The sequence below is a fragment of the Diadema antillarum genome, unplaced genomic scaffold, assembly GCF_040938485.1.
Source record: "Diadema antillarum isolate AM-2024a unplaced genomic scaffold, OU_Dant_1.0 scf00000146, whole genome shotgun sequence".
Classification (NCBI taxonomy): domain Eukaryota; kingdom Metazoa; phylum Echinodermata; class Echinoidea; order Diadematoida; family Diadematidae; genus Diadema; species Diadema antillarum.
Genome location: NW_027271035.1, coordinates 2,028,815 through 2,042,857, shown reverse-complemented (window position 1 = coordinate 2,042,857; position 14,043 = coordinate 2,028,815). Strand labels below are relative to the sequence as shown.

The 14,043-nt window shown below is 38.6% G+C and overlaps 1 protein-coding gene across 2 annotated transcripts; it reads left to right on the top strand.

The window, feature by feature from the left end:
* Positions 1 to 204: 204 nt before the first annotated feature.
* Positions 205 to 13,695, top strand: LOC139721602 (uncharacterized). Of its 2 annotated transcripts, none has more exons than XM_071632933.1 (5): positions 205 to 1,153; positions 11,224 to 11,478; positions 12,075 to 12,203; positions 12,615 to 12,713; positions 13,579 to 13,695. In XM_071632933.1, exons 1-5 carry the CDS (start codon positions 725 to 727, stop codon positions 13,693 to 13,695), a joined length of 1,029 nt encoding a protein of 342 aa, XP_071489034.1. In that variant the 5' UTR covers positions 205 to 724. The 2 variants fall into 2 exon arrangements, with proteins under 2 accessions (XP_071489034.1, XP_071489033.1); XM_071632932.1 differs by having other exon boundaries at positions 11,221 to 11,478.
* Positions 13,696 to 14,043: the final 348 nt, after the last annotated feature.

The window sequence follows — 14,043 nt, the reverse complement described above, 5'->3', positions numbered from 1 at the left end:
CTATTTTGTGAACACGCTTGAAATCTTGAATAAATAAATAAATAAATAAATACATAAATAAATCTATACAATGAACATCTTCTTGGTCAGAAACAACTCTCAAGATAGATTAGAAGTGCTGAAAACTGATAGCAAACAGCTTTTTAGGTTGTAACTTGCCACTCATTTTATGTGATGCTTTCAATAACTTTGTTTTCATTTCACTGAAATTTTGCCCTTTCGTCTTCATCTGCTACTATCCATGATGTGACGTCATGAATGTGACTGAGCATAATGTGATCGACCGCAGAGTCCCGTATTTCCCACACCCTCACCGATTGATGTGATGGTAGAGTGTACGTGTGGAAATATGACTGCGCCATGGGCAGGCGACTTCCACGGACCGCCAATGCGACACACACAAAGCGATACTGAATATCGAATCGGAGTGCTCAGTCGTCCGGCTGGGGCGTATGTACGTACGTCATAGGTGGGGATTGCTGTCAGTTCTGCGGCGTTCTGTGCTGCGTTTTACTGGGTAGGCATTGTATGCTGCCGTTGTGTAGCCTTTGTACGTGAAGTACGAGCGGGCTGCAATCGGGGCAAGCGAGTGACGTGAATGCTGGTTGTGTTCACTGGTTGTAGTGTGTGTGTGTGCGACATTTACGCGTGGTCTCCATGTTGGGCTCAGCATGGGAGTCTGTGGGTGACGCTTTCTCAATAGATTTTCCCCGTTTTTGGAATCATGCCGCAAACCTGTGTTGTTGGAGGTTGTACCAGGAATACTTGTTCACATCGCAATGTGACTTTCCTTCGATTTCCTTCAGACCATGGTTCGCGACGAGCGTGGATAAGATTCGTTCAGACAACGAGATCGGACTTCAAAATAACCAAGTGGTCTCGCATATGTTCCGCTCACTTCACGGAGAACAGCGTGGACACGTCCGTAAGCATGCAGCATCAATTCGGATTTCAATCTCGCTTCCGCCTCAAAGTCGGGGCTGTGCCTTCTGTGAAAGCACCAACAAATCCCAGCTACAAATACGACATGTCGAACTCTGTATCGGTTAAACCTGAATCTAGTTCTGAGTCAATGTGGACAAGCAGAACAAGCAAGAAGAAGAGCAAGCACGAGAAGAAAAAACTGAGCCAAAAGAAGGATTTGGGAACAAAGGTAAGTAGACTCGATCGGACACTGGCTCGGGTCTCGGCTCGAGCCTCGTTAATCGCAGCCGCTAGTTCTGCGTGCAAGTAAAATTGTGAAGACACCATGTCCGTACTGTCGCAATGAATCCGACTTCATAGGGCGTCGATGTACCGGTACACCCTGTAGACCGTTTTCCTGTCTGTAAGAGAAAATATGACGGCGATACACTAACACTCAAACGTGTAATTTTCTGAATTTGTCGTCACTCGTAGAGTACATGTCTTTCGTGTGTCTGTAAGGAACATTCTTGGTATGTTTGGGAGTCGCAGCGCGGCCGGGTAGATACAATTTTTTCTGGATGTGAACTGAGGCTGCTGAGGACAGAGCTGCTGAGCACTTCACATTTGTACACTTTCAGGCGCGGTGCGGCGCAGTATGCAAGGAGCACGTTTGTGTTGCAATAGGCATTTGTGTCTTCAGAGTCAAAAGTAGCAAATGAATGGAAACTCCCCCAAAATTACACAAATCTAAAAAGTGATCAATTTTGGTTGGATTTAAATTCCTGTTTAAGTACAATGTAGATCTGCTTACGTTACACTGTCAAAGTGTTCAGTGATTTAGCTTTTTTTGTTTATAGATCTAAATTTGAGTTGCTAAATTCAATTGTACTATTTGTAGAAGTGTAAACTGTAGTAAGTGGTTTGTTCAGTTAGAATCCAGTCTCTGTACGACTGTAGGTATCTACATTTGTATATTGACTGTGTAACATTTGTATGAATTCTCCTTATAGCATAAATAACATTTCATTGCTAGCGGTTGGGCCAGTACAACTGGCCGTATGTTCATGCAAATGAATGAGGTGATCTTGATGGATGTTTCCACACCCATGTCATGTGTATTACACATGTTAAACATGCAGAGATCAAGGAGGTTCACACTTTCAGGTGTTCATTTGTGCAGTTCTGGTAATTGATGCAGAGTTACCATGCATCGGGCATGGGCACAGCATGCTGTATATTTCCATTTAATTTTTGCCTTTTCATCATGACTAAACCTTTGCCACTTATCAATAAAAATTCATTTTCAGAGCTTACAACTACATTTTGTAGGTCTACATTTCTTTTACCAACATGTAACAGTTATTGAGAAAATCTACAAAACTGGTACCGTTAGTTAAAAACAGAGATAGTAATTATCACTCTATTCAAATTTTTTTTTGCATGCTATAAGTATAAGGATTAGAACCAACACTTGCTGTTGGGCGAAAGCTCGGTGGTCTAGTGGAGATGACGCCTGTCCGGTGATCAGGAGGTCGTGGGTTCGAATCCTGCTCGAGTATGTACGCCCATGATTTTTTATCATGGCTACTACTAAAACACTGATCAATTCAGTGCTTATTTACGTCGATGTAGGGCAATTTGTCAATCAGTTGCAATGAAAACATCTCGACGGGAGAACTTCATAAAAAATTTGAATAACAAAGCAGTACCCGCTGCATGCTATAAGGATTAGAACCAACACTTGCTGTTGGGCGAAAGCTCGGTGGTCTAGTGGAGATGACGCCTGTCCGGTGATCAGGAGGTCGTGGGTTCGAATCCTGCTCGAGTATGTACGCCCATGATTTTTTATCATGGCTACTACTAAAACACTGATCAATTCAGTGCTTATTTACGTCGATGTAGGGCAATTTGTCAATCAGTTGCAATTATCACTCTGTTTTTCGTGTACAACCAAATAGAGCTCGCACTGTGCATAGGCACAGCCTTGTCGACATGTCTTTTACGGAAATGAAAAAGTGCTGCCCCCGTTTGAGTTTTTACAGTCCAGTAGGTGTACATTATAATTCTATGCAATAGGGAAAATTGTGGATATGGAACGTGTACAAGTGGAGCTACATTTAAGTACAGGATTTACAGTTTATCTATGCTATGTAAGTTATAGAACACCATTTATAGTTGTAAACATGTCAGATTAAGAATTGTTCCATTTTTCACACTCAATTCATTGTAGATTTTAATATCTGCATTTTTATGCCTCCGCCACGAAGTGGTGCCGGAGGCATTATGTTTTCGGGTTGTCCGTCCGTCCGTACGTACGTGTCCGTACGTCCGTCCGCATTCGTTTACGCGATAACTTGAGTAATATTGACTGGAATTTTACCAAACTTGGTCCAAGTATAAAGTATGATGGGGCAATTAGTTGATTAGATTTTGGCTGAAATCGGCCGAAGGTCAAAGGTCAAATCATGAAATTGTATCTGTTTACGCGATAACTCAAGACTGGATCAAGCAAATTTCACCAAACTTTGTCTGAGGATGATGTATGATGGGACAATTATTTGATTAGTTTTTGAGTGAAATTGGACAGAGGTCAAAGGTCAAAGATCAAGGTCAAATCCTAAAATTTAACTGTTTATGTGATTACTCAAAACTGGATGAAGCAGCTTTCACCAAATTTGGTCCAAGGATGATGTGTGATAGGGCAATTAGTTGTATTGATTTTAGTGACATTGGCAAGAGGTCAAAGGTCAAGGTCAAATGCTATAAATATTGCTATTTCCCCATATCCATGCTATTTCCCCATATCCATGCAATGTCCGAAGGTATTTTTTTTAAAACTTAGTGTAGGCATGTACTACTGCGTAAAGATTCTCCAGAGAGAGTTTCATGTCATAAGGTCAAAGTTCAAAAGGTCAAAGGTTAGGTGAGAATGTTACAATTTCACTTTCTTGCAAATGGTTCAATGTATATCTTCATGGAACTTGGTACATACGCATGTACTGACTGGCAGGGATTATCTAGGAATGTAGGGGTCATGGGTCATTAGTCAGGGGTCAAAGGTCAAGGTCAGCTCCTCAAAATTTTACTATTTCCCTCATTAACTAGTATATGCAATGCTTGCATTATCATTTTTAAAACTTGATATATACATGTATTACCTAATGTAGAGTCTCTCAAAGGTCAAAGGTCATGGGTCAAAGGCCAGGTTTAAATGCAAAAAAAAAAAAATCTATTTTATACTGTAATTACACTCTTTCTTCATACCTTGAAAATTACTCAACGTATAAACTTACAAAAGGGTAGGTCAGAAGTCAAGTAAAAATCCTCACTTCCCCAAATGCGTGTACCTGCACTCTTAGACAATTATAGCAAACCTACAATGTAGTTCAAGGAATGTGAACATTCAAGATATTTCTGACAAACATGACATTTCAATATTTTGTCAGTCATCACACATTGTGAAGACATTGTACCATACACCTATTGGGAGAATCATGCATTATGGCGGAGGCATCAGTCGCCATAGCAACATTTCTAGTTATTATTATTGGGTTTTTTTTAGGTACCGTCGGTACATGTAAAGTTGCATCTACAGAAAACAGAGCCTGTTGTGCACAGCTCTGTGATCACTTACAATTGCTTAAAAGTAATATTAACACTCATTCATTTGTGTTCCAGTAACTAGTGAAGTTTTATCTCTTCACTCACAAAATCATACAGTAGAGGGGATCCCTGTGGAATTGCCTCCCCCCTCATATAAAAAACAAAACAAAACAACCCCCCCCCCAAAAAAAAAAAAAAAAAAAAAAAAAAAAAAGAGCATGCTCTTCAGAATTCCTGTGGGTTTTGGATGAAGAATTAAATTGGTCATACTTGGCATTTCCTTTCCATTTGTCTTAATAGTTGTTGTCTAAAATGCGTGTGAGGCCCATGTAAATCCCGTATGAAACAGCTTCATTTTTTACATGTCGCCTTTTTGCAAGTGAACAGTTGGGGAATACATGCAGCAGTTGGCTAGTCCCCTTTCATACAGGAACATGTACTTCATGTCAGTTTTCTGTGGTTTTCCTTAACAAGGAAGCCTAATACACTAAATGTATTGCATACAATGTCATAGTCAACAGTATGCTCAATGAATTAGTCATACTGAATAGTGTATCTGACTGACCAAGGGATGGTATTTTTGTTTTACACTCTATAATGTAGGCCTTAACTAAGAGGTAACAGTGGGATATAATTACAATTACATTTGTTGCCATGTTACTTGCATATTTTTTTGTTACAAAAATTTACTTAATTTTGTGTCTGTTTTGCATTCTTTCTACTTCCTGAGCAAAGTATATATCAGATTTCATATTATTCCCCAAATCATGTGCTATAGTTTTAGACTTTCATGCAAAATTATGCATAATAATTAGGGTAAAATAAGTACATTTTGTACATGCAACTTTGTGCACAGGCAGTATGTGCATATAATGCATACAATGTACTAAGTAAGTACACTACATCGGTACAACATGTATGTCAATAAGTCAAGGGAATGTGTACTATTTTCATGAACTAACTCTATAGGAGGTACAACTTTGTAAGTCTTGTGCTGTTTCATTGTGCTATGAAGTGAGAATAAGTGGAATTCTCCCAATATTTTCTTTATAAATGTTGTTGTCCCATTTGCGACACCAAGTACAAAGTGTAGTTGCATTGTTGTAGTCTTCCCAACCAGCCACATTTGCACACACAACTTAACCAAACCTGTAAAAAAGAAAAATACAGCTCTTGAACTGCTTGTCTGGATATTTCCTCAAATGGCATCATGATCAATGTGTTTCACTGAATTTTTTGCACTGACTGAATCCACATCTACATATTTGTATGTTTGGTGAAATTCCCCAATATTTGGCAATTTGTGGAAGTTTTCTGTATTTTGTGAATTCAACCTATGGGTAAAAAAATTATGCGTCCTTGAATAGACTATCTATATTACCCTGCAATATTATGCATTTGTGTGTACTGTAGGGAGGGGAGAAATCAGACATGTGATTTTATCATTGCTATACATGTATTTCATGCTTGTACTATAAAAGTGGTTTCTTTCGCGTGTATACTTTCGCGATTTCCATCAGTGCCTACTTTTTCACGTGTGTTTAAATTCGCGGTCGGCAAAATCTGTGATTTCACAGTCGGCAAAAACTGTTCTATTTTGCACATGAAAACCCAAACTATAATCCAATTATTCTTTTATTTATTAAATAGAAATTAAAATTAAATGCAGGCTTACCTGAAATCCTGTCTCTGGAGTACTTTATAACATGACATTGCGCGGTATCGCTGTGTGTGTGTTGACCATCAATACACACAATGCGCGGAATCTTCGTGTGTGCATGTGCGTAATAGCGTTGTAACAAGCGCCGAGTTCAAAACATTTCCTTGCGTGGTTAATTTCACGCGACTTTTAAAAACATTTTCGCGTGATGTTAAATTCGTGGTTCAACCTCAAAGCGCGAAAATAAAACCATCGCGAAAGAAACCACTTTTACAGTACATGTATTAGGATCATCTCCAGCAAACCCTTGTATGCTTTGATAATATCAGCATTCCATTATTCATGACTTTTGGTGGTAGCGTTTGTCCAATGAACATTGCTTGAATTTTCTGTGCTCTCAAACTTTCAGGGTTCTACGTGTATACACAGCATTTGCCCAATTGCCTGGGGCAAGTGAAAATCAAAGTTGGGCAAGTGTTTTGGAACAATGAGAAAAATGCTTGCCCAACTTGGGCAAGCAAAGAGTTTTGAAGCCACCTTTATTTCACTTATTCACCCCTACAAACCCACAATGTCAACCATACAGAGGCCCCAAAATAATGACAGATGTTAAGTAATGCAGCACATTTTACACTGCAATTTCATTACAGCAACTTTCCAACACTTACTTGAAAAAGCCCCAATGCTGTGTAACGCCAGCACAGGATCAAACCAAGTTGTTACTCCAATGTGTTTAGACATGCGAATCAATGTGTGCTGTTTATGCAAATGATTGTGTTTTATTAACCCCTTGACTTACAATGTGCATGTACATGTGATTTTCTACATCATTTTCTAATATTTGGACTTTATGTTCGGGGAAGTGTTCTGCAACAATTTGATAATCTGCTTTTCCGACCGTAAAGTGTTCTGCAACAATTTGATAATCTGCTTGTCCGACCGGGCAAGTGGTAGAAGAAAAAGTTACAAATGTATGTAGCACCCTGACTTTAACTAGATATTTTCATTCCCAAGAAATTACTGTCATCTCAGTAAAATTCACAAAAATAAAAATACCACAAAATGTGTAATGCATTCTATTACTACTGTGAAAGTGGCAAGAGCACTAGATGAGACTGTGAAGTGTATTCCTACCCCGCCAGGAAACACGCTAGAATGTTCCCCATGACACCCTGAGCAAGCATTTTCCTATACCAGTCATGCTGAAAAGGCAAATGTCAACCTGAATTTGCCTTGGCAACAAACCCTACATTTTGAACTTGATCTTAGTGAAGCAGAGGAAAAAGCATTTGGCGTGAAAACAAATACAGGAAATGGCTCTCATGGCCTTTTGGATTACCACGGTATGTATTTTCTCTCTGTAAGAATGTCGATATTTTACATTCTACTCTTGAAACATTTGAAATTGCAAAAAGCTCTTCCATGAGTTCCACCCACTCTGCTTGTATGAAAGTGAATGACTGAATTCATTTTGTACACAAGGAGATGAGTTGGCTTCTTCCTGCCTTTTGAATAGGAATGTTGTAGAGTGGAGTTACAGTAGATGTAAATTGTACATAAGCTGAGATATGGCATTTCCAGATGAGAAACTATATACAGTAAGCAAGGAGGAAAATGTAGATGTTCACAATAAGTAATGTCAAAAAAGGAAACATGAAATGTTTAAGTAGACATTGGTCACAATCATGAAGATAAGAGTCTTTAGTGACAGTTTGAATGTCAGGAGTGCATAGATCATCAAAATGAAATCAGTGAATATAATCAAAGTAGACATCTTATTTCCACAACTGTGGTTTCATCTGCAGACGCTGTATATCCCTTGGTGTTTTCGGCATGAATGTTCTTAATTTCACAATTTCCTACCCAACTCTGCTCTGAGGTCGACATGGGAATAGCATTTCACATGGTGTTCAAGACAAAGACTTACAAAGTCACTCTCTTTTTTTCCCCCAACATTACAGAAAATGTATTTTCAGTCTTTTGAACACAAAATCTAGGAGTAAATGCTCTATTATACTGTACAGTAAGTGGCCCAGTAATCACGTGACCTAAGATTGGATTCTGTTACATAGTCAAAGCAGTCACATTTCCTTCTTTTTTCTGTTTCTGGTCAGGATATACCCATATTTTCTTTACTAGTTCTGTTCTTTAAAGGACAAGTTCACCTTGATATATACATGTGGATTTAGTGAATACAGTAAATTTGTTAGAACATATTAGTAACAGTTTGATGAAAATCGGACAATCCTTTCTAAAGTTAAGTTTTTGGAAGTTTTGTTGCTGCCATTGCTGAATGAGAAGACTACTACACTTTATGATGTCACATGTGCAGAACGGTACAAAGAAAGTATAGAGAGAATTCCACAAAAATTTATTTCTTTAATTTTTTTTTTTTTTTTAAAGTACATATTCCCTCAACTAGTTAATGACATACTTTGTATGTTAAGGATGATATTATCCCCTCTGCCTTTTGAAGGAGGCAAGTCAAGTGCTCTTTTAATTTGCAAGAAAAGTGAAAATAATATGTTGATTTTTCTTTATATTTTCTTTATACCGTTCTATGAATGTGACATCACAAAAAAACTGTCTCCATATCCAGCGATGGCAGCACTGAAACTTCAAAAATTCATAACTTTTGAGATTGTCTGATTTTCCTCAACCTTCCACTGTTTATACTGATGTTCTAGATACTTATATTGCTGCATTCACTTAATCCACACATACAATGTATATGAAGGTGAACTTGTCCTTCAGTTCTACTGTGCAGAAATTAATCCTTTTGGGATGAATCATAGCGTTGGGACAAGTTTTCATTCTTGGCTCTCTGCCAAGCTAATTGTCATATAAGTATTGCATTAAATGATCAGAGATAAATTTTGAATGTGTTTGAAGGCTCTAGTATGCATAAAATGTAAGCTTGTAATACTAGAATTAAATAAGGTAATATATCTGGGTTCATGTACATGTAATCTTTAGGAAAATGTTTGTTTTGGGTGGGTCTTTTTGTTTAATTTTGTTTTCCTTACATAATATTGATTAAGTACAAAAATTGTAATCCTATTAATCTATACCCCGGTACATATTTTTTGTGTTTTTTTTACGATGGTGTTAGTAAGATGTGAGAGAGAGAGTTAGTGTACCGTGAGAGAGAGAATTAGAGTACACATATGTTTTGCAAACGTGTACTGGTAACAATACACGTGGGATGTTGTGAGGGAGCACAAAGTGATAGTGAAACAGTTTAGTGCTGATGGGTACAAAATGGTTTTTAATTCATTGAATGTGACATTTAATAGTGTACAACTGAACTATATATTAGCATTTTTATAAACTGTGCTGTATAAAAATGTTGAGCATCTGCATGTCATTACACTGTATGAAGAACTACAACAGTTAGTACAATATTTGTACATGTACAATGTACAGTACATACAGTGTACAATGTATACATGTACAGCTGTATGTCAACCAGAATGATTATGGGTGTGCAGTAGCTATTCTGTTTAATTTTGTCACTCTTGGCTTTACAGTCACTAACCAGACTAAAATACAGTGGAAACTCTATATAACGAGATGGTCGGGACCGAGTCATTTTCCTCGTTATAGCCGATATCTCGTTATATCAGTAGGCATAAAAGAAGGCATAAAATAAAGACATTAATTTGCACATGAGGGACTACCCATCATATTTCAATCAATACTGATAACTTGATATTGTGTGTGAGGGAATTACTCACCTTTGTGGGTAAGAAGATGTTTTTCGCCAAGGAAATCCAATATCAAGAATGTGTTTCTTATTAATTGTAGATGTTTGAATTTGTAAATTTATATAGCTTGCGATTGTATCAAGATCGTCTGTGGATTGGTATGTGGTTATCGTATGGGTGTGTGTTGTGTGGAAAGCTTGAATAAGGTCTGCACAATGCTGTGTGTGTATGTGACACATTCTGTATGTACATTATGACTGCGTGTGTGTGAAGACGGGGAATTCCCTAAGTAGAAGGCCAATCACAGCATCAGATTGCCTCACACCTGCTAAACGTCATGATGATGTCATGTATACATATGGCCGTCCCAGCACATTTTCTGCATGTATCAGTGCGTGCACACACACACTTCACACGTACAACATGCAGTGCTAGCTGGAGTGCGCTGAAGAAAATGATTATGTGTATACAAGACAGTTTTTGGCGCATCAAGCTTTACAATCTCGGAAGATGATAGCACAGGTGAAGTAAAGCTTTACCGAAGGCATTTTGCTTTACCTCGCTATAGCAGGTTTGATTTACTATGTTTTTCTTTGTTTGGAAGTCACAAAATTTATCTCGTTATAGCAGTTATTTCGTTATAGCCGATCTCGCTATAAGAGTAGCATTTTACATAGACTTGTGTGGAAGGAAATTTGGGACCGAGAAAATTTCCTCGTTGTAACCGATATCTCGTTATAGCAGTGTTCGTTATACCGAGTTTCCCCTGTAACTGTAAAATTATCTGCATTTGATGAAGTAGATTACTGTGTGGCATTATGTTCCAGCAATTGCTGTAGACATGTGATATGTGTTTGTATTTCAGAAAGCTAGCAAATGCAGGTCATGAAACATTTCATCGTTGATACAGAGATTAACTAATGAAGCCCAATCATGTGTTTGTTATATAGTCACCCCCCCCCCCTTTCTTGCTCTTGCTCTCTCTTTAATCTGCCATTGGGGTGATGCAGTGACATTACAATGTATAAAACAATGACAAGCAATGTCATTGATCAAATCTAGGCAGATGTTCGTACATAAATTATAATCTGATTAGTCGTCATTGAACCTGTGTCCTTCTCCCTGTATGTGATGTCTTGAAATGGTTTTGACTACGAGTGGAAATTTCACAGCAAGTATTCTCGTTTGGATTTCTCTTGTTGTCAAGCCTAAAAGGATTCTTGGTCAAATTCAGTATGGTTATATGCTGTCAACATGAATAGTTCTCTTATGACTTCATGAGATAATAGTCCTGTTTTCTTTCTCTTCCTCTCTTTATTTCTCCTCTTTCTCCCAATGATACAGAAGAGGAGTAGAACATCTGCCTTGGCGATGAAGAACAACAGCCTAAATTCCTCGACGTCGAAGCTGTCGTCGTCGCAGCGCAAGATGAACGGCTTCAGCACCACAGAAGACGACAGTCGGGACTCTGGTCATGGTCAGATCTGTTGCCTGGTGGACGATGGCCAGCGCTGCTCCCGGCCGGCGGGCAACGCCTGCTACAGCAAGCGCATCGCCAAGACAGTGCAGCAACGAAAACTGAAGCTTACCATTGATCACAGCGTGAGTGCTGAATTGTGGAATACTTTTCCATATACATGTGAGAGTAATGAGAAGTGGTGTGAGACTTGTGTTTCGTAGTAAACTACTGTACTGAACCCTATGGTGATTATTCAACTGTAGATGTTTTAGTAACAAAATAATTGATAGATATAAGTTGTAAGTGATATACTGATACTTCTTGTGGTAGGGGAAGGGGAACAAGTCAAATATACCTTGCACGCACATGCAGTGTTGCTACATGATAAGAACACCTTCAATGTTTTGCCTATTTATTGCACTCATTTTTGATTATCAGTTTTGATATCCTGAACAAAAGTAGGACATGCACACACACACACACCCTAGCACAAGAAAGGGGGGGGGGGGGGAATAGCCAGGATATTAGAACTCGATATGTGATCTAATCATATCATTTTTTGGCACAAAGATTATGATTCAATTATTTCATACCGCTTATTTTTATGTCATTGTTGATTCATGAGAGTGATCCATGTCCTTGTCCATATCATTATGGAATCCCAAGTAGACAATCGCACTATCTACAATACATGCTTGTGTATATAGATATAAGAGTTTGGTATTATCGTCATGCATAGGTTCGACACATCTACATCTGCGACTACCACAAGTCGATAATTCAGAGTGTGCGGAGCACTAAGAAAAAGAAGCGAGGGAGTGACGAAGACGGTGGGATATCTCCAGACCACGACATGGATGTGCCCGAGGTAGGCTTGCAGACTCTTGGGTATCTCCTCCATAGAATGTTAAGATGTTCACCTAGTTCCTCTAAAATTCCTCGCTGTTATTCTGCTCAGAATCAAGTGAGTTGGGAAACTAAATGCCTGATTTCAAATGAAGAAGTGAAGTTTGGCAAGCAGAGGCTGATGACGCACTCGACATGATCCGTGGATCATAGAATTTCAAGAGTTCAAATTTATATTTGCCGATAGCAATGTAGTGTCTCATATCCTGAAAAATTCTCCTGACTGAGCTCTCATGTATGGGAAAAAAGAAATATTATTCAAATGCTAGTAAAATAGTTGGCAGATTGTATTAGTTTGATTGAAATAATAATATGAGAATTCAAGCCACATTTGACAAAAATGATTATTACTACTGCTGTTTGTCTCTCTAAGGTCGATCTCTTCCACCTGCAAGTCAACACCCTGCGGAGATATAAGCGTCACTTTAAGATCCAGACCAAACCAGGATTGAACAAGGCCCAGCTTGCTGATGTAAGTTTCTTTCCTTGTACATGATTGTCTTGCATGGCCTTTGGTGATTCCCTAGGTCATTCAGCTATCACAGTGCATGAGTGGAAGTCATAAGGTTTCTGATGAGAATCTTGACTTTCAGTCTTTACCTTGCTTCATTTTACTTCGCTCCTTGAAATTTGTTTTTGCATACCTGCATTTGCATGAGATTATCTATACAAATTTCACCTGGAATACAATTGAGAAGCACTTCTTAACTTTTTTTCCCCCATCTATAATGGAGGTGGGTGTGCAAAGACTGAAGGGCTTTCCATCTGTTCATCATAAATGTTTGTTTTTCATGCAAGACTGTCTTTTGACAAATGAATATCTCACCATTACTCCAGTTGTGCTCGAACTACGAACAGAAATGCACTGTGATTTCTTCAAGTTACTGGTATGTTGCTGTCCGAGGTCTTTTTTCTATTAAAGGTCAAAGATAATTCCAGGTCACATGACAAGGTTGTCCTGTAGAACTCTTTTGTGACCAATAACTTTGCAGCCATTGCTAGAATTGTTGCCAAACTTAATAAGTCATAGATGCACAGGGGGAATATTTATGATAGGGTGCTGTTCATGGTCTCATGCAAAGGTCAAGTGGTGGAAATGCTGAGAGCACTTTTGATTGGAATTCAGATGAACTAGCAATGATTTAAGAAAATAAAATTTTTATTTACTGTATTATTGTAATTGATGCCTCCGTTCCCTTGGGGGCCATAGCCATTGCTATCAATATTGATCATTACTGTTAAAAAAACAAAAACACAAAAACAAAACAAAACAGAATAAGAAGATACACAAGGACTGGGTAGTTACAAGATTGTCTCTTTTTCTTTATCATCTCCAGATGGTAGCGCGACACTTTCGGACTATTCCCGTCAGAGAAAAGGACGCCCTCACATACTTCATCTACATGGTGAAGAACAACAAGAGTCGCTTTGACCAGAAGCATGATCACAGCTAAGGCTGGATTCTCCCTGTCCACGGGTGGCGCGATCGCAATGCAAAAATTCTTTCTTAATAACTCGTTCTCCAGGATGACTTTTGCCAACATTGTTTGTTATGGACATGGATGCGGAGAGACTGAAGCCATAGAAATTTTGTGGCAAGGGCCAACGACCAGAAACACTCGTCACAATGGTGGTGATCTTATTTTGCTGCTAGTTTTGAGGGAGAACGGACTTTTACCCTGAAAACTGGATTGTGCTGAAAAGAAATGGCAGGAACATTTGATGCCGATATGGACCATTGACAATTGACAATTGACAATTGCCTTCAGCATACTTGTAATACTGTTAAACCAGAAACATTT

Coding starts and splice junctions, on each gene's coding strand:
- LOC139721602 (XM_071632932.1), top strand. CDS start 725: ATGCCGCAAACCTGTGTTGTTGGAGGTTGTACCAGGAATACTTGTTCA. Junction 1,154..11,220: donor AGAAGGATTTGGGAACAAAG/GTAAGTAGACTC, acceptor CCAATGATACAG/AAGAGGAGTAGAACATCTGC. Junction 12,714..13,578: donor ACAAGGCCCAGCTTGCTGAT/GTAAGTTTCTTT, acceptor TATCATCTCCAG/ATGGTAGCGCGACACTTTCG.